Source organism: Mesoplodon mirus (genome assembly GCF_964341445.2).
Source record: "Mesoplodon mirus genome assembly, chromosome: 8".
NCBI classification, from domain to species: Eukaryota; Metazoa; Chordata; class Mammalia; order Artiodactyla; family Ziphiidae; genus Mesoplodon; species Mesoplodon mirus.
This window is the reverse complement of record NC_138984.1, coordinates 68421553-68442930: the sequence shown is the minus strand read 5'-3', so window position 1 is coordinate 68442930 and position 21378 is coordinate 68421553. Positions and strand designations below refer to the sequence as shown.

The 21378-nt window shown below is 38.0% G+C and overlaps 1 protein-coding gene across 1 annotated transcript in view; it reads left to right on the top strand.

The window, feature by feature from the left end:
- Positions 1-21378, top strand: part of NEB (nebulin) — a 264486-nt gene that overhangs the window by 21062 nt on the left and 222046 nt on the right. The window contains exons 3-7 of the mRNA XM_082630423.1: positions 6150-6291; positions 14415-14498; positions 15074-15138; positions 18514-18555; positions 20393-20593. Of these exons, the coding sequence (XP_082486549.1) occupies positions 15103-15138; positions 18514-18555; positions 20393-20593 (279 nt within the window). The 5' untranslated portion in view covers positions 6150-6291; positions 14415-14498; positions 15074-15102. The remainder of the gene's footprint in view (positions 1-6149; positions 6292-14414; positions 14499-15073; positions 15139-18513; positions 18556-20392; positions 20594-21378) is intronic.

Below are 21378 nucleotides of genomic sequence, written 5' to 3'. Positions count from 1 at the left end.
TTACTTCTACGTAATGTTGGGCAGCTTGTTTGCAATTTCTGCTGCCTCTTAAGTTTCCTCTTATGTAAAATGGGATTATCATAGTATTTTACTCACGGAGCTTTACAAGGATTAAATAAAATGATGCATTTTACAGTCAGATTAGGCCTGGCAAATAATTAGTGCTCACTAAGTGTTGGCTAGTGTAATTGTTTCAGTTATTTAACAGCAATACCTTACTTTTGTCTTGTATCTATACCGCAGAGCTTTCAAAGCTTGTTATAATTGTTTTCTCATTTGAGCCTCATCCAGCCCCATGTGATACACAAGGCAAGCATTTATCTCTAGCTTATGGAGGAGGAATTCATCTCAAAGAGTTTAGGGACACAATAAATCCTAGAGCCAAAGATAGTGAATGCAGAATGGGCTGGAAAACAAGTGGCCTGACTGGGCCCTGAGGGGTAAGACCTACCCAGAGGAAAACTGAAAAAGTAGAGAAAAATCTAGCTTTGGCCCCTCCGTCCTCCTTTTCTCTTCACCGCTGCAGCCTGAGTTGCTTTAGGCTACTGATCCTATCCAAAATTTGATATTGTCTTGAAGGGTTGTTTTTTACATGCCTATGGCTTGTTTAAGGAGGGCACTTGTGGGGTTTTTAAGGCCCTATAAGGAATGTAGCTGTGATAGAGATGGTTCAGGTGCTACCTGAGGAAGTGAAAGGGGAGGTGTGCTGTAGGTACTTTGGTGTGTCTGAAGTCCAGGAAAAGTTAGGCAGGAGCCAAAGCACAAATGGCCTTGCATGAAGAGCTTAAGCATCTTAAACTTACCTTTAGATGACAGACTGCAGTGGAAGCATTTGAAGCACTAGAGGGACATAACACATTTGCATTTTAGACACACATACATCTAAGGGCTGATGGAGAATAGATGGGAGGCACGGATTCAGGGAGACCAGTTGGGAGACTGCATTGATAATTCAGGTGAGATGTATGGATTGGCCTGAATTAAAGCAGTGGCAATGGAGAAGGAGAAAAGAGGTCATCATGAGAGAGATTTATGAGGTGGCGCTGAGAGTTTGAACAAATGTGGAAGAGGGTAAGAACTGGAGTTAGAGGTTTTTACAGTCAGACTGTGGGTGACAGGAAATGCTTCCTAGAACAGTAGTTCTCACATTTCATCGTGCATCAGAATCACTTGGAGGGCTTGTTAAAATAACGATGCTGGGCCCCTACCCAAGAGAATCTAATTCAATAGGCTGGAGTAGGGGCACAAGAATTTGCATTTTTAGCAAGTTCCCAGGTGATCCTAATGCTGCTGGTCCTGGGACCATACTTTGGGAACTATCCTAGAGAATGGTATAGTTACATTTTGATGTAGCTTCTAGGAAGGATTTAGACACAAATTAGCTGAGAAGATAGAGGAGAGCATTTTAGGGGAGCTCAAAGGCATAGGCGAGGCAATCATAAGAGATCATGACTTGCTTACTGGAGTGGCCTTTGGAGAGCTTCAGCATGTTGGAGGTGAGATTTTCCTTGACAACCATGCCCCTTTGCAGTATAACCTGTTTTTGAGAACTTCCCTTCCTCATTGTGAAATGGCCATTGAATATAACGAGTCTTAGTGTGGATTTTCCGAGGTGCAGACACTGAAGATGGATTAAAGTGAAAGTACTTTATTTAAGAAGCGCAAACAACTCCAGTAAAGAAAGACATGTTATACAGGGAAGGGAAGACAGAACTATTAAGCCTCAGAGAAACTGGGATCAGTGCAAAGCACACGCCTCAAAATTATTCCTACCAAGGTGGGAGGGAGATGGGGTATTTGTACAAAAACTCCTAACAGGCACTACAGAGTGTGGTAGCTGGTGACCTGGGGTGGTGTCTTAATTCCTTGGCATTTCTGGTCTGCAGCTTGCTGGGCAGTACAACTTCCCTTAGTGCTGTGGAAAAGAGCCTCAGGGACAGAGATGCAGATATGGCTTTAGAAGTGGTGGAATATGTCCAAAGGGGCAAGGGACAGACTGTACATTGATAAAACACCACCTGGGGGTAATCTTGAGCTGAATGCCAAAAATGGTCTCTGATAAGTCTCCCAGTCTGAGCCTTTAGGCAGCATGGCAAAGCAACAGTCAGCCTTGTAATTCAGTGTTTATTTTCATTTTGTGCATCTGGAGAAAGAGAAAGTCAGGAAGGTGAATTGAGCTGAGGTAGGAGGAAGGATTCCTTTAGCTGGCTAAGGATGGCAGGTATTTAGCCTCTGGGAACAGCACATTTTAGAGTTAATATTCTCTACCTATTCCCTACATGTAGGACTATTCTTTACGTACTCCCTATCTATAGAACTATACTTTTCTTATTTCAAGAAGCAGAAGTCAGTTCCAAACTGCTAATGGGGTTTGAATTTTGTTTTGGATACTCACTTGAGGTTAACACATTGCTAGCTTATTATCTCATAGTTTCTTATTATTACTTTTTCTCCCTGAAAATACCATGACTTAGGTATTTCTTTAAATGTTCTTCCCTGAAAGCCATATTTTCTTTGGCATCTAAATTAGATTTGCATTTTACTTTTGGTCCTTCTCAGTCTCTGCAGCCTTAGGTTCATTTTTAGATCAGCTGGTGTTTAGACCCTTTTGTCATCATTCAGAATTAAGCAAAATAACAGAGAAACGAAATGGTTCTGCTACCTGTTAAGCTCCTGGGGTGATTAAATGAGGCACACCTGTAACCAATCAAGAACTGTACTAATCACATTGAAATGTCTTTTATTGATTTCATAAAAAAAAAGGAAACAGAAATTTTTTAGGTAAAAAGTCGTTATTAACCCCAGTGGCCCCTGGGATGACTCTAAGGTGCATTGAGATGCCTCTTGGGTGTTGACCTGTCCAGAGAAATTGCTTGGTCAGTATTGGTTAGTTTTAAACTTATTATTATTTTTAAATAAAAATCAGGACTGTCATTCATACTTATTAAATTAAAAATATGTCATTGCTTTATAGTATAATATAATGGTTTTTAAATAGTGTAAAATGTTTTCTTTTGGAGATCAGATTGGTCTTGTTTGAAAGTTACTATGTGTCAATCTTCAGCTATAAATTCATCCTGAGACCCAAGATATGGAACATCTATTTATGGAAGATTAGCTGTGGTGTCTGTCACTCAGCAGCCCAAGGGGCAGTGGTGAGGTCAAGTTCTAAAGTGAACCTCACACATAGGAAGATATTTCATGCAACGCAGAGCCGAAAGGGTCATACAGCTTGCTCATTTTACAGATAAGGAAAATGAGTCCCGAAGCAAGGGAAGGATTTCCTAGAGTAAGACATTTAGTTGTCAATTAAATGACATGCAGGTCAGAGATGGGAAGGTTGATAAACTGACCCTCTCTTCCCAGCCTTGGGTGCCAGTTTTTTTTCTGTGCCAGTCCTCAGGGTTTGTTTAGACCAAGGCAGGTCTGGAATTGCCACACTGGATAAATGTTAACGTCGGAATTCACAAAGTATATTCAGTGGGACAAAATTAACTTAAATATATTGTACTATGGTTGAATACTTTTCAGACATGCAAGGAGAAACCAAAGAAACCAGTAGATTTCTCTTCCTTCGAGGCTCTGTTTCTTGGAGCCATTACAATTGAATGTGCCTGCAAATCTCATAGAGGGGTTAGAATGCTCAGCACTTCCCACACTTCTTGCCAATGGAGCCCTCTTCTCATGGACCAACTTATAAGACTAATGATTCTCAAGAACTCCTACTGGGAAAGGCCAGTCACAATTCCCTTGTTTACTTTTGAGGAAAGGAAGCCACAGAGAAGTTTTATGGGATAAGCTTCTATTTTGGAAAAAACTTATCTCAGGGGACTTCCCTGCTGGTGCAGTGGTTAAGAATCCACCTAACAAAGGAAGAAGTAAAATTGTCACTGTTTGCAGATGACATGATACTATACATAGAGAATCCTAAAGAGGCCACCAGAAAACTACTAGAGCTAATCAATGAATTTGGTAAAGTTGTAGGATACAAAATTAATGCACAGAAATCTCTTGCATTCCTATACGCTAACAATGAAAGATCAGAAAGAGAAATTAAGGAAACAATCCCATTCACCATTGCAACAAAAAGAATAAAATACCTAGGAATAAACCTACCTATGGAGGTAAAAGACCTGTACTCAGAAAACTATAAGACACTGATGAAAGAAATCAAAGATGACACAAATAGATGGAGAGATATACCATGTTCTTGGATTGGAAGAATCAATATTGTCAAAATGACTATATTACTCAAAGCAATCTACAGATTCAATGCAATCCCTATCAAATTACCAGTGCATTTTTTACAGAACTAGAACAAAAAATCTTAAAATTTGTATGGAGACACAAAAGACTCCGAATAGCCAAAGCAGTCTTGAGGGAATAAAAAGGAGCTGGAGGAATTAGACTCCCTGACTTCAGACTATACTACAAAGCTACAGTAATCAAGACATATGGGACTTGCCTGGTGGCACAGTGGTTAAGAATCCACCCGCCTAATGCAGGGGACACGAATCAATCCCTGGTCCGGGAAGATCCCACATGCTGCAGAGCCACTAAGCCCATGCACCACAACTACTGAGCCTGCACTACTGAGCCTGTTTGCCACACTTCTGAAGCTGGCACGCCCAGAGCCCATGCTCTGCAGCAAGAGAAGCCACTGCAATGAGAAGCCCACACACCACTACAAAGAGTAGACCCGCTCGCTGCAACTAGAGAAAGCCCGCGTGCAGCAACGAAGATCCATTGCAGCCAAAAATAAATAAACTTATTAAAAAAAACCCAAACTAATCTCAGGGGTAACCAAGCACCAGTCATGCCCACTCTAGGCAGCTGTCTACTGAAATAATAATTCCAGAGTGCTCTATTTAGGCACAGTTTGGATCTGAGATTATCTGTTTAATTCAGGATCTGCAATGCCATCTTGGCCCTCCCTAAAGCATATCTTGAGTCACTGGAGAAGATAGAATTGACCCAGTTTTTCAGTGACCTCCAGACCACCTGTGTTCAATAGGTCAGTTAGACTGCCCATACCATGCTGAACTGGATTTCAGGAATAGACCTGCATTTCAGGGTCTTCCTGGGGCTACACTGCACTTGAGAATCAATGGGACAATTATTGTCCACTGTTTACCCACCCATGTTTGCTATATTGTCAAACATTCCAACTTCCAATGTTATGTGACTAACCATGTAAACATTGCTGATAAACTCTCTCCACTTTCCTTCTTAAAAAACAAACTGTTCTGGTCCCGCTGACAGTGACGGAAAGGTGAGTTAGATATTAGTTCAAACTCTGTCAAGTGAGTTAGGCATTCCCAGACTGCTCATTACCTCACAAAGAGCGTTAAGAACTAGTTAACCTTTTTTTTTTTTTTTAAAAGAACTATTTAATAAATCACTCTCAAAGGATGGCTTAGGTAGGTTGGTTTGGCATATACAGGACCTCATAAAATGTCACCTCCTTCACATAGCCTTTTCTTGCTAACTAGAAAGTGATACAGCAGCTTCCTCCACTAAGACCAGCTCATACAATCACTAATGGACATGGAAATGTATATTCAATTTTAAAAATTGTCATCTAAGCTAGGTGTACCTTTTATGTTGTAAATTCTATGGCTGCCTCTCTGTTCATATTTACATATACATGTATACACAAATACATGTAATGAATAATTTTTGAACTCTAGACCTTATTTTTAACAACAATGTAATGACATATATTCAAACTAGTATTTGGGAAGTCATTTTCCTGGAAAGATCCACACACACATACATACACACATGCGTGCAAGGATGCACACACACATACACACGTATATTTGTGTGTGAGGGCAAGAGTTGGAGGTACTGACTATGGAGTAAGTTCAAAGCCACACAAGAAAACCAGCTTTGCTATTTTATCTTTATATCTCATGTTGGAAACTCTTTAGGAATCAGCAATTTAAGGCTGACTTTTTTGAGACCCATTCATTTGCGAAGTTTGGTTGGCAACGGACAGTAAATTGTTGTAAATTCTGATAATTTACTGCATAACAATTGAATATCTATGGGTAGTGGGTTGAAAGGACAATTTTGGGCTAGGCTGTGGAGAGGGGAGAACAGAAGCAAAACAATGAAAGCCCTTGGCTGTTCTCATTGCAATACAGAGATCCAGAGACTCGCTGCTTCAAAGTCAGGACTCTCGAAACCAGGAAACTTAATGAAGGACTCACTTAGAAGATAAACCTATGTCCAAGACCTCCAAGGAAGCAGGGAGAGGAGAAAGAGAACCTAGAAATGGATCAGAAGGTAATTTTAAAAGCTCCCTCTTCCATGTTTATGTGTTTTTCATTGTAGGGAGCATCAGTAGGAGGAGGTAGGAGTATTTAGAAGGGTGAGTAGGCATATTGCTGAAATTTAGTATGTCTGACATGGATTTTGGAAAGCAAATAATACCTGGGAGTTTTGATAATTTGAGAAATCTCTTATTCATACCTACGTATCCTGCTATGTTATTGTATCTGCATGTTTCACAATTGAATGTATTTAATTGTATACTGTATAATGTATTTCTGATGTATATTTGTTTAGCTACTGTCTCTACACTAAAGAGACATTAGCTAAAGCTCTACACTATGTAGAAGAGAATAGCCATATGGGAATGTCAGAACATGCCATTTTCCACTGCTTAGCTCGGCATTCAGGGTCCTCCACAGCATAACTTCTACTTTAGAGTCTTCCATTACTTCTCTATATATACCTTACTTGACCTAAACCAGATTAATCTTCATTCCTCAAACATGCCACACACTTTCCCACCCCTATGTGATTGTTCATGCTATCTACTAATCCTGGAATGCTCTTACCCCTGTCATTTCTGGATCTTAAATTCACTCAAAAATGCTGTGTCCATGCTTTGGATTCAAGATGGCTGACTGAGCACACACATTTATTTCCACCTTTCTCAAAATCCTAATAAATTTTATGAAAAAGTTATTAATAGTAGTAAATGACAAATCAATAACAGGAATAAAAAGAACTTGATACATAGTATCTACTAGAAAGTCTATACAAAATCTAATTTACAGTGAAAATAAGTGCTTTAATATACCTAGAAATACACTTATACTATTAATGTGCAAGACCTATATAACAAAATCCATAAAACTTTAGTAATGGATGTAAAAAAGAATCTGGATGGGAAGATTACATTATCAAGTATCAATTCTTGCAAAATCTACTAATTCAATGCAATTATTAAAAAAGAATCCAGGGGCTTCCCTGGTGGCGCAGTGGTTGAGAGTCCGCCTGCCGATACAGCGGACATGGGTTCGTGCCCCGGTCCAGGAAGATCACACGTGCCGCGGAGCAGCTGGACCCGTGAGCCATGGCTGCTGAGCCTGCGCGTCTGGAGCCTGTGCTCCGCAACGGGAGAGGCCACAATAGTAAGAGGCCTGCGTACCGCAAAAAAAAAAAAAAAAGAATCCAAAGATAATTTTCATGGAACTTGATAAACTAATTCTCAGTACTTCTAAAAGAACAAAAGTATAAGAATATCTAAATGAATTTTAGAAGAATGAAGGCAGCTTGCCCTACAGATATCAAAACATACAAAAGAGCTACAATAACTAGAACAGTGTGATACTGATTTAGGAAGAGTCAAATAGATTAATTGAATGAACACTTTTTAGGGAAATTGATAAGCCACTTCTAAAATTTATGTAGAATATCCAAGACAGGTAGAGCCAAAACTCTCTTACAGATAATATAGTGGGAGGACTTGCTCTTCCAGACATCAAGGCAGATCATAAAGCTACAGAATTACAACAGTGTGATATTGTAGACCAGTGGATAGAATAGGGAGTCCAGAAAGAACTCATACATATATGGATAAGATTGATACCAGAGGAGGAATTTCATCAGTGGGGAAACAATGGAATTTTTAATAAAAGGTGCTGGCATAATTGGCTATCCATATGCAAAAAATAAAATTAGATCTCTTGTTCATTATATAAAAAAAAATTTTCCAGATAGGTTAAACACAAATATGAAAGGTAAGACTCCTAGTATTTAGAAGAGTATACAGGAACACATCTTCATGATCTTAGGGAAGATTTTTTTTTTTTAATTGGAGTATAACTGCTTTACAATGTTGTGTTAGTTTCTGCTGTACAATGAAGTGGATCAGCTCTATGTATACCTATATCCCCTCCCTCTTGGACCTACCCCTCCCCCCCATCTAGGTCATCACAGAGCACCGAGCTGAGCTCCCTGTGCTATACAGCAGGTTCGCACTAGCTATCTACTTTACACATGGTAGTGTATTTATGTCAGACCTAATCTCCCAATTCATTCCACCCTCCCCTTCCCCCTCCGTGTCCACATGTCCATTATTGAAAGCACTAGTCACAAAGGAGAAAATTGATGAGGTCGACTACATGAAAACTAAGAACTCCTGTTCATGAAATGTCAGTGTGAAACTAATGAAAAGAACCACAGAGAGGGGAAGATATTTACAACATATATAACCATCAAAGGATTAGTATCCTTTATAGGATACTAATAGATCAATGAACAGGGGGCCAAGAACTCAACAGAAAAATGGGCAAGAGAATTAAACAGACACTTCTCAAAAAACAACAAAACATCCAAATGTCTAATAAACATCGAAAAAAGAGTTCAACTTTACTAGTAGTCATGGAAATGCAAATTAAAACCACAAGATTACATTATTTCACACCCATCAGACAGATGAAATTTAGAAAGCTTAATCTTAAGTGGTGGCCAGGTTAAGAGTATACATGTAAAGAATGTAAAAAATTCTTATCAATTTACATGATAAGAATGTAAATTGGTACCAACATTGGAAAACAGGTAGCATTATTTAATAAAGTTGAAGATAAGCATACTCCTCGACCTATAATTTACCTGCCTACTTACATACTCTGGTCAGTTAATTGTCTATGAGTACCAGAATACACGTGCAACAATGTTCATTTCAACTTTGCTCTTAACTGACAAAAGCTGGATATACTCAGTTCCTCCTCACCAGCAGAATGGATAAATAGAAGTATTGTCATATTGTACAATAATTAAATTATTACACAATAATAAACATTATTATATGATAATATTATACAATAATAAAAGTAATGACATTAAGTGAAAAGTTAAGTTATAAAATTTACATACAACATGAATCCATTATATAAAATTTAAAAACAGACAAAACTAAACTATATAGTTTAGGAGTGCATACAGAGGTGGCGAAACTAAAAATAAAAGCAAGGAAATTTTTACTCTCAAGGTCACGACAGAGATGACCTTTTTGTACCTAAGTGATAGTTATATAAGTGCTCACTTTACCACCGTTTGCTAAACTGTACACATAAGCTTTATACAGTTTTCTGTATATTATACTTCACAACAAAAACAAAATTAAAGTAAAAAACAAAAACAAAAACCCAGAAAGTAAAAGGAGAAAAAAACAAGAAAAAACACAAGAGACTAGAAACAGACATCCATGTTAATTCAACAAGTGCTAAAAGTGGCATTTCAAATTCAATTTACTTGTTAAGTAGTGTCGAAACTGGAAAGAAGAGATTGCCTGATTTGACTGCATGTGGATTTAGAACATCTCTGGCCACACACACCACAAACAACTTGGAGGAAATACAACACACAGAAGAAACACATGGCCAATAGCTATAATATATTAAGAATGACTGGGGCTTCTCTGGTGGTGCAGTGGTTAAGAATCCGCCTGCCAATGCAGGGGGCACAGGTTCGAGCCCTGGTCTGGGAAGATCCCACATGCCGCGGAGCAACTAAGCCCGTGTGCCACATCTACTGAGCCTGTGCTCTAGAGCCCACGTGCCCCAACTATTGAAACCCACGCACGTAGAGCCTGTGCTCCGCAACAAGAGAAGCCACCACAATGAGAAGCCCGCACACTGCAACAAAGAGTAGCCGCCGCTCATCGCAACTAAAGAAAGACCACGCGCAGCAATGAGGACCCAACACAGCCAAAAATAAATAAGTAAATAAATAAAATTAAAAAAGAAAAAGAATGACTATAAATCAGTGTAGGTGGGGAGATATGGGCCAATAATATACCGAATAAAAGATACAAATGGTCGATAAACATATGAAAAAATAACCAACTTTATTAGTAGTTGGTAAAGTGCAAAATAGAAAAAAATAATATATAATATGCAGGAAATTTTAAAATACAATGTAATTATTTGTGCAATTATATACTAAACTTATTAAATTATAAAATAATTACAAAATATAAAAATTAAGGGGGTTATTAAAGCCTGAGTCTCCTTCTAGCTTTACCTTTCTTAGTGTATGACTTACACCCTCATGCTCTGCCCCTAGACATTACATCTGTGTCCCAGGCCTAGAGAAGGGTGGAATGGAAAGAGGAAAACAGTACATGCCTGCTGAATCTGACCCTGCCCCTCAGTAAAATCATACCTTTCCCAGAAGGTTTATTCTCTAGAATTACACTTAAATCTTATTGGCAAAACTATGTCACAGTTTTCCCCTAACATTTAAGGAATTGAGGAGGAATGTATTTTTTAAATTAGCATATTTCTGTCCCAAACTAAATTGCGGTTCCATTAAAAAGCAAGAAGTGCTTAGTCAACTCCTGCTGCAGGATGGAAGCACCTAGAACAGTGCCTGCTACATTGTACATAATAAATGTTAGTTAAAGGAGTGGGAATTTTCATATTATAACCTACATAATCCCCAGAATGACAGTGAGGGGCATCAAGATGAGACCTGAGTACCAGGAAATTAGGTTGGATAGAACAAAAGGCTCCCTGAGGGATCTAAGGTGAAATGGATATAACTATAAATTGCTACTTGATGTCTTTGAAAACACCAAGAGCGGATTTAGACAGAAAGTTTGAGGTAGTGATAAGCCTCTAGAATTGTGCTGTTAACACCATAACCACCAGCCCCATGTGACTATTTAAGTTTAAATTAAACAAAAAATATATATATAAAAACTCAGTTCTGAAAAAAAAAAAAAAAACTCAGTTCTGCCGTCATGCCAGCCATATTTTGAATTCTCAATAACCGCACGTGGCTGGTGGCTACCATCTTTGTGGTGCTGGTATAGAACTTTTCCATGACTGCAGAGAGCTCTATTGGATACTGCTTATCTGGAAAAGTGAAGCTGATGGAGAAAAAAAAGGAGAGACAGAAAACAAACAAAAACAACAGCAACAAAAACTATCAACTTGCAGAAAAACAAACCCTTGTGCAGGAAAAGAAAAATAATCATAATATATATATGGGGTTCAGCTATGAATGGCCTTTTGCTAATCATAATAATGTAAACATTGAATTCTGAATTACATAAATAGAACATTATTGGGAGGATAGAGTTGGGAAATGAGGCTTGTGTCTGGTGAGAGTGGGGGTTATATGAAAGAGAACTAAAGCCTGATCTTCCAAGGTGGGAACCTGACAGATAATACAAATGACTGGAAAAATCAGAAAAGAATAATATAGACATTTTGTTAAATGTGTAGAGATAAATAACAAAAGATTCAGTTAAAAGGGTTAAAATTATTGTTTCCAGGATGGGAAAAATAAAGGAATAGTGGAAACAGGAGGCACTGATTTTAATAACAAGCCTTGCAAAACTATTTGATTCTTAAATGATGTGCAGATAAAATTTGGTTAAAATAATTAATAAAATCAAACTGCAGCAGCAAATACTCTTTTACAATGCCATTTCCTCCATCAATTCTTTTCTGGTCCCCAGACGTGACACTTCTATACTTTGATATTTCAGAAAGCATCATCTGAAGCTCTGCTATTGGTACCTCACTGTACCGTGCTTTGTTTCGTAGCCAATTATATAGGCTTATAGCCAAACTCCTATTGATTCATAAATTCTGAGACTAACTACCGACTGGTTTCAGAAGCTTCACAATATTTTGGTATTTCAGTCTAATATAGAGTAAAGAGTAAAGATTCCAATAAAATGTTTAAAGATGTAATAATTTAAAAATAATAATAGCTAACATTTATTGAGCACTTACTATGTATAAGGCATATGATAAGAAGCTACCAATAGATCAGTGTCAATTGATTCTTTTTCCACGAAGAGGCCGTTGATAGGCCAGGAAAATAGAGGTGCTCTTTCGTCCTGAGGGCATAACTCCAGATAAGCATTAATCTATGCCTATTTTTTACTTTATATATTTTTATACTATATATATATTTGTAAAAGGCCCGTATTATTTTTCAATTTAACACCATCTTTTAAAAAGCACATAATGAATAGTAAGTCATAAATCTTCTAGCTTGCAGCTGCCAGGTGAATGATCTCATAATCCACACAAATATTCCTTGGTCATAAAACCTGTGGAAACGGGCTTCCCTGGTGGCGCAGTGGTTGAGAGCCTGCCTGCCGATGCAGGGGACACGGGTTCGTGCCCCGATCCGGGAAGATCCCACATGCTGCAGAGCGGCTGGGCCCGTGAGCCATGGCCGCTGAGCCTGCGTGTCCAGAGCCTGTGCTCCGCAACGGGAAAGCCCACAACAGTGAGAGGCCCGTGTACCAAAAAAAAAAAAAAAAACACACACACAAAAAACCTGTGGAAACAAAATAAACAGGTATAATTAATTCAGATGATAAAATGATGTTCAAATTTTACCACCATATGAATCATGGAAGGGGGAGAGGTACGTATGTTTGAAATGTGACATTACTTCCTAACATTTAACCAAAAAGAACTATAACAATATATTTAGTTTCAAATCCATATCAAGATGTGAGTGACCCATGGGGTTTTTGCCTTAGTACAGGGAAGTGGAAAGGGATTAAATCAGTGAAAATTGATTTCAGGTAGAAAATTGTTGGATGATTTTTACAAAGTCAATGTCTTACACTCTGACTTGCATTATAGAGCATTATCTTCTAGTAATTTACTGATTTCCATTTTATCTGCCCTTGCTGTTCAGAAATTGAACCCTTTTGTGCCTGCATTCACACTTTGCTTCTAGGAAGCATTTGAGTAAATAGAAAATCAGTAACCCAGTTACATATGAGAGGCTCTGCATTCCTAGCAGCTAGGCATGCTTAGAAAGGGAGAAGGTGATGAACATGATCTTGGCATCCTCCCCACCTGGTTTCGTAATAGAAAAATGATGGGGCCTAATCTCTCTAATTACGCCCTGTGGATACCTTATCTAGTGTCACCATCAAGTATTTTCACCAATCACTTCATTTTATCACATTTTTAAAAATTGGTTTTGCCAACTTGATGCTTTCTGGATCTTATTCCTCTGTTTCTTTCACATCAACACCTGTGACTTACCTGTGGCTCACCTGGTGAGCTGTATATGAGCGAGCATAGTTATCTCCATGAAGATTGGAAAATTGACAGGAAGAAAACAGTTGCAGAAGGGTTAAAGCCCCTCAAAGTCATGCTGATTTTCTTCTAAATTCTTTTGCATGAATATGGTATTAAACAGAGCTGTAGGAAATGAGAGATTAAACATAAATTTGAACCCCGTACTCTGGAAGTCAGGTAAAATTCCATTACATTTGAATACTTCTATGCAAGCAATTTGTTACCCTTTATCCTTTAGTGGAATTGATGAACAGGTGGTTTTCAGAAGATCACTCAGTATATTTAGCCTCTGAAATTTGAGCAACTCGAGATCTGATTGGCTGCTCTGGCCACATGATAACTCGGAGCCCAGGCTCCTCGCTGGCTCTTGCCTGGGGTTCTCAGGAGGGGAGAGTTGGGAGAGGCTTTGCTGCTGAGGAAATTTATTTGGTAGATTGAAGGTAAGGCCAATTTATGGCTTTTTCTGTAATATTCTTTCAGGAGATGTTCCACAACTTCCCTTGAAGTATTTTCCAAAGTTTGGGTTGTAACTGGGTAAATGAGTGATGCAAATGTGACTAGGAAAGTCTGTAACCCCATTGCCCTACTCAGACCTTACTAATACGTGACATGTAGTGTGTGATTAGAGTCGAGTCCTATATTAACCAATTTATTGCTTGACTGAGTTGGCTCTCTTGTCTAACAAATTTTTTTTCATTTTTTGCCTTTTTTTTCTAAATATATTAGTACAAAAAGGATCTATGTTCTACGTTCCTATATTTATCTGGTTCTACTGGGCTTCATTTGCCTCAGAAGGAGAGGCAGTTTTGCTAGCGTAACAAAACCAGCCACAGCTGGGGTATTGATTTACATGGCAAATATCTTTGGGCGAAAGGACAGCTGCTCCAAATCATCATCCACTTTTATCAAGAGAGAGTCCTACTCTCTGGCGTCAAACTAAGAAGGCCTTGGGAGATCCTTTTGCTAGTTCCTGAATTAGAAGCTTAGGCCAAAGACCCACCATCTCATATGTACTTCAATCAATGCTTTAACAATTTGTTTTTTTTTCAGGTTTGAACAGAGCTACAGAAACAAAAGAAGAAAATCCACACAGGCCAATGGTGTTCGGGAAGAGAATAACCCCATTGCCTTGAGGTTTCTATTTTTTCTTTTAATGTCAGTTGACAGATTTATTTTTATGTGTTCTAATTTGAAGCATAGGATCTATTGCATACAATGTAGTAAAACAGGATGGAGACCTAAGGCAGCCCTCCTAGAATTTTGGTGCTACCAGGAAAAACTCCAACTTTTTCTGAAAGCCAAGCTGAACTTTCACTAAAATTTTTGCTTGAAATTTTACTTGAAAACACTGTTCTCCAAGTATCTGGAAATGTAAATACTCTGTACCTTTGAATCCAAACCCTTTACCTCCCTTACCTCAGCTTCCTTTTACAACTTTAGCTAAATTGATCATGTAGCTAGAAGTAGCAATACAAAACATATTCCTGCGGGAATCAAGAGAGAGAAATTTGAAGCCTCAGTTTTTTTAGACCTGTATTTAAATGTCTTTTCTCACTTAGCCTGCAAAAATATATGAATATGTAGAATGGATTAGCCTTAAATTCTGTTTTTAGAATGTTATAAGATGGTTTCAGTCCTGGGGATAGATTCTAATGTGTTTTCTAGTGTATAGATTCTAATGTATTTTCATTCGTCTGGAACATGAAAAGTTTGTAGGTGCCACTACTACTCTGGGAAAATGGCAGATGACGAAGAATATGAGGAGGTGGTGGAGGTAAGATTTTTTAAAATCCTGACTCTGACAGCAGAGAATTTTATGTGGCGACAGTCAAAATCGTGTAGGTGAACTAATCATTCGAAAAACACATTGTCTATTATAACTTCTCAAAGAGTCATCATTAAAGCATAAGAAAGGAATATTTTACGTTCAGTTTCACTATAATTATGTGGGAGTGGAACTGAAAAGAAGTATCACTGTTTCCCACTTCTGCTTTTCTTTAAACTCTCAGGAAAAAAAAAAAAAGTGTGGGATAAAGACAGATTTTCGTTTGTGTTCTGAAGCTACATTCTTCCCCACTTCCCAGACCCCATGATCAAAGGGACTGAGGGGATGAAGAGAAAGTTCTGAGAACTGAACTCTATTTCTTAGTGTCTGCACAGCCACAGAGGAAAAAGAGCTACTTACTCTTTGCTTCAATTAGCTAATTATCCACGTATAGGGCAAAATGGACCAAGTGTTCAGAATAATATATATATATGAGCTTATAGTCATATGGGAGATTTTATATATGTGTTTATGTGCACACACATACATATATAAAAGCAAACTCATGAGTTTATTTTTACTTGTCTCACAAGTGACTGCTGGAGCCGCACTTCCCCACCAACTCCAATATATTTACCCAAGGGAACAAGACTAGCTTTTGCATTTGAATTTTGAAAAGAAACAAAGATCATAGTGGGCATCTTGAAATATTCCCTTAAGATTATTGGTGGATATCTGACATGAGTTATAAAGTTGTTAATTGTTTATTTTATATTTATATATATTTTTATATTTATTTTATTTTATTTTGTTTTTTATTATGTTGTGGGTTTTCTTTACCACCTCTTGCCTTTAGCATCCATGTGATACATTGCCATTGAATCTGAAGGCCCTTAATAATTACCAATTAACCGTGATGATCTACACATGTGAAAATCTCTAAGTGCCCAAGATACATGGAGGCAGCTTTGAAAATAGGTGCTTTTTAATAAGAATGAAATTAACTTTAAGAGTTACCCAGAATCAAATTCAAATTGAATGTGCCAAAATTTGTCTTTGGAAGATTATTTTATGGAGCAGTTTATATTTAGGTCAAGAAAAGTTTATTCTACAAATAAAATTGCTTTTATTACTGAAGGATATGAAGAAGAAGAAGGAAAAGAAAAAAAAAAACAACCCAGACTGAGACTCATTCAATATAATGTTCAACTTCTCTGGCTTAAATGCCAAAGGTCATGTCTTCAGTGTTCAGTATTATCACTAGTGCATTTTACATACATCCCTGATGGTCAGAATAATCACTATGAAGCACTAACACAATTATAAATTAAATTGCCTTTCCTATGATGGTAATACCAGGAGTACTTTTTAGCCTCCAACTTAAATATACCTTGTCTTTCTTAAACTAATCGTGTTTATTGGTCCCTGAAAATTGTCCTTAGTGCTAGATTTGATGGATTTAACTAGATGTCATAAAAATGGAGGAGGCTATTTTTAGGCATCTCACCCTTGCCATTTTGTTCCCATTACTGCTTCTGGGTCTGACCAGCAGGTGATAAACTAATAGACTTTCTGCCAGAGAGAATTGAACCAAGGTCTCTCTGACCTCAAAAAAGATGCCATGAGAATGGGATGGTGGCAGATTTAAGAAAACGGGCAGGGAAGAATTCACAAAACAGACAGGAACTAGCTTTAAAAATATATCTCCTGGGAATCTTGGACAACTAAATAAAATTGTACTGTCATTCTGTACTCAAACTTAAACTTAGAAAGAAAGGAAAAGGCAAAGATGGACTATCTAATTAGTGGCACAGCTCTAAAAAAAAAAAAAAAAAAAGTGAGATTTGGCCTGCAAGTTAATGCCAACCATTTGGATAATGTTGCCTTTTTTGGTAAGCTTTTTTCTAAGACATATTTACTAATGATGAGAGCCCAGCAAAGGTAAAATTTGATGGCTACCAAAGAGCTGCTTTTACTTGGATGCTAAGAAAATCCAAAATAGTTGTGAATCATTCACTTTAGTTTAACATTTCTTTTCAAGCCACTGATGTTTTGTGTGGCCAGAAAAATGGTTCCATGTAGATCAGCATCAAACAGCATTTCCTAAAGTGTCCAAATGATAGTTCCCATGTGATGAAGGCACAGCACACAAGAGATTCTCTGTCCTGTAAGAGCTTGTGATTTATGTTGCTATGTGTAAGGACACAGAGACAGAATTAGATTTCAAATTTTTAAAAAATAGTACAGGAGCAAAGAAAGCACAGGAGTTGGGGGCGTTAAGCAAGTTTTATGCTAATTTTACTGCAAGTGAAACAGACCATGTGGCCTAGTGACAATGGTTAAGTAATTTGATGAGAGTTCACTGAACCAAGGGCAAAAGAAAGGCCCCCGAGAGGGATTTTGCCTTCAGTGTTTTTTCCTCCCCCCAAGAATATGTTTTGGTGGTAAAGAAAAAATGAAGCATAAAATGTTATACATTTTGTTAACTGAGAAAATGAACAAAGTGTTTCATTTTTATCCCTTTCCTTGTATGCCTCGGCCTAAACTAGTCCTTCCTTCTGTTCACCCAGCTTTGCTGGTTGATGCTGGGGGCAGGATTCCACTCTCCTTAGCATCTGAAACAAAATGTCAGCCAGTTCCTATCCACGTCTATTTATTGCTAGTGACGTCAGAAGTAGTTCAAAAGTAGATTTGACTTCATATCCAGCCTGCAGGCACCTCAGAGCCATCAGTGGCAAATCGCTGCCTAACTTTCCCACATTTTGTTGATGAGGAATTTTACCATAGCAACCCTTTCGGGACCATTATGCTACTAGAAGCAATTTGCTCATCACTCCAGAAGAAACTCTTATTACTTAGTACTCAGGGTGGTATAGGGATAATTGAGATGTGTCTGTGTTTTTGGATCTATCATTTCCATGATAACAATATTTTAAAATTTTATTCACACTAAGGTTTCTGGTTTTCTTCTTTTTTATTGTTAGTCAGCAGTGAGTTTTATCACAGTTCCTCTCTGCCAACCCACACACTCAAGATATTGTTATTATATTCTTTTCTCAACAAACTCTATCTAGGGTACCGTAAGAAAAGATTTTACTTGTCTCAAGTAAAATAGCTTCACCAGATAAATAGCCAGCATCAGACACTTTGCTCATCATTCTGTCTGCATCTCCTTGTCCAGTCTGAGGGCTTTCACTGTAGCTACCCTGATGTTTCACATAGTTGGAATGCGTTCCAAAATGTGAACACCCTCCCTCATCTACTTCCTTCCCACAAATATTGAAAACCAACTAGACTAGTGAAATATGCCAAGTGGTTCTACTGAGGCACAGCAGAGGTGATTTCTGCTTTAGTTCTCATGATAACTTTGTTCTCTATTTACAGTACTACACAGGGGACACAGTCTATGAAGAGGTGCCGGGGGAGGTAAGACCCAGCCCACACCTGCACGAGCTGCATGCTCATTAAAGCAGAAGGAGCCTTCTCTTCTCTCAGACTCCCAGGGCCACCGAACTGGCAAAAGGGAGAATCTGGAGGATCACTCACCTGTGTGCCCAGCAGCCAGTGTTAAAAGAATGAACGTTACCTGTTTTTACTATTCAATATATCCAAAATGGCTAGGGATGGTTTCCCCTGTTACTCGTATTGAGTTTTTGGTGTAGGTGCTGCTTATTAGAATAACGTCATTGGCTATCACCACTCTCTGACTGCAGCAAAGGTATTGCCTTGGACTTGTGATTTGCACGGGGACCAACAGTTTTATTGTGTAGTGTCATAACTTCTGGGGCACCAGCTCTGCCAAAAGAGATGGCATCTCCAAGCCTTTGTTCTTGATGATACAATAAAATGCTACTTAGATTTTGGCACATTAGGAATTCTGAGAAAGTTATTTCCATAAATATTCCAAGTTGGAACTTTTTTTTTCAAGCTCTCTCATGCTTCATTTTCTGCATGGAGCTGTTTCTCTTGAGCATGACAAATAGTGATATGGATGGCTAACCCTGAAGCCTGCATAAAAACTAACATCTGTAGATGTTGTAAATTGGTTAGTTTCTCACCATCAACCATACATCAGTAATAATGGGCAGAGAGCAACCTATTAACAATGATCTGACAAGAGTAGAGGTAGTTGTCATAGATGTACAATTTCCTTATCATTTAGGTTTCTATTTTCATAGTTGATGCTGGAACTCTTCCTCTGGTACAGATGATATAAGCTGTGAAGGAAATTTTACTATGAGATGGATTGAAGATTTAGCTACTTATCTTCTTTTCTTACGTACTGTATTTTTAACCTTGGACTACACCCAAACTTTGGACCTTCGTTTCTTCCACTATAAAGCCTGTTGTAAGAAACAACAATCTCCCACCTACCACATATGTAGGACTGTTGTGAGGCTAACCAATTACCACATTATGTTGTCATCATTATTCTTGTCTACCTAAGCATTTATTAGTGTAAGTGGTACTCCAGTTCACATTAATTTTTTTAAAACATCTTTATTGGAGTATAATTGCTTTACAATATTGTGTTAGTTTCTGCTGTATAACAAAGTGAATCAACTCTATGTATACACATATCCCCATATCCCCTCCATCTGTGTCTCCCTCCCACCCTCCCTATCACACCCTTCTGGGAGGTCACAAAGCACCGAGCTGATCTCCCTGTGCTAACTGACTAAGCCAAGAGAATGGTAATCACTTGTAATATTGATGTGATTCATTTTTTCAAGTTCATCATTCTTTGTCTCATACTACAGAATGATTAAAACACCTGCAGAAAAAGCAACCAACTTTTTCTTAGAATCATTTAAAAGTTAATATTAAAGTCAAGAATTTGAGCTTTATTTGATTGTCTTCATTTTTTTGTTCCCTGATCCCAGTTTGCTTTTACTTTACCCATGCAGTTTAAGAAGATTTTTAAATGTTTGAAAATATTTTTATTTTTGATTTTTATCCTATCTTAAGGTGTTCCTTTAGGCAAATGGAATTTTAAGGTAATGTTGCAAGTCAGTAAAGAGTAACCATTTTATTCCATACAATCTGACACAATCAGCATTCAGATTTATGTCACACAATATGCCTTCACATGGATATAGCATGTGATTTCCTGCTTTGGCCTGCTTTAGATGTCGAGAAGTAACACCAGGGATATCAGTCTGACTTGAAGTTAGAATAATGTATATCAAGACTATGGTATCTCAGTTTTTGCTTTCATAACAATTTTGTCAAATTTTGACATAACTGCATGTCAAATTTTCAGACAGTAACAGAAATCTATGAAACTACGACAACAAAGACATCTGACTATGGGCAATCAGAAACGTCCAAACCGGCACTGGCACAGCCAGTACCAGCAAAGCCGGTGGGGAGGAAGAGAATCATTCGAAAGAAGGTGGACTCTTCAAAGTTCATGACCCCTTACATTGCACACAGTCAGAAAATGCAGGATCTCTTCAGCACAGTAAGTTTCAAACAACTTCTATTTATCTGGTTTTATTATTGAGAAATTACTGATCTCAACCAACTCTGTTTTGGATGCTGGCTGGATTTTGTTTCTCAACCATGTATGAGACAAAACTTATTTTACAGAAATATGTCTTGTAACTTGAATTCTGCTTTCAGGTAATTTACTTGCACCATTGCAGCATCAGGGGAAGCATCCTTATTGAAATTATCCCCACAAAATAAGCATAAGGCCAACTATAAAGCATTTACTGGATTTAATCACTATTTGTTAGCCAGTCTAGAATAATGAAATCATAGTTATAGATTTATAGATATAGATTTAGTTGAAATCAGTTCACAGAAGCTAAATAGCACTTAATCTACACTATGTCTGAGCATGATGCCCTTCAAGTAGACTAGCTAACAATATATAACAAGGTCTCTAGGAGGTATAGTGAAAAAGAATGTGTAGTTGAAAAAACCAGGATCAGACTAAGAACTCTTCTGAAACTGAGGATCAGAATGTTTTACTGTACCTTGGAACAGCAGTTTTTTAACTGTGGCTGCACATTGGAATTCCCGAGGAGCTTTAAAACTACTGATGCCTGGGCTGTTCTAGTTTAATTGGTCCAGGCAGGCCTGGGACCTGTAGAGGAGGATTTTTAAAAGCTTCCCAGGCTCTAATGTGCAGCCCAGGTTGAGAATCACTGCTTTTGATGATCCCTGGTCCTTACATTTCCATGTACAGTTCTATAAGTTACACTGACTGGCAGCAGGTTTAGACCCCTTTGAATGGATCTG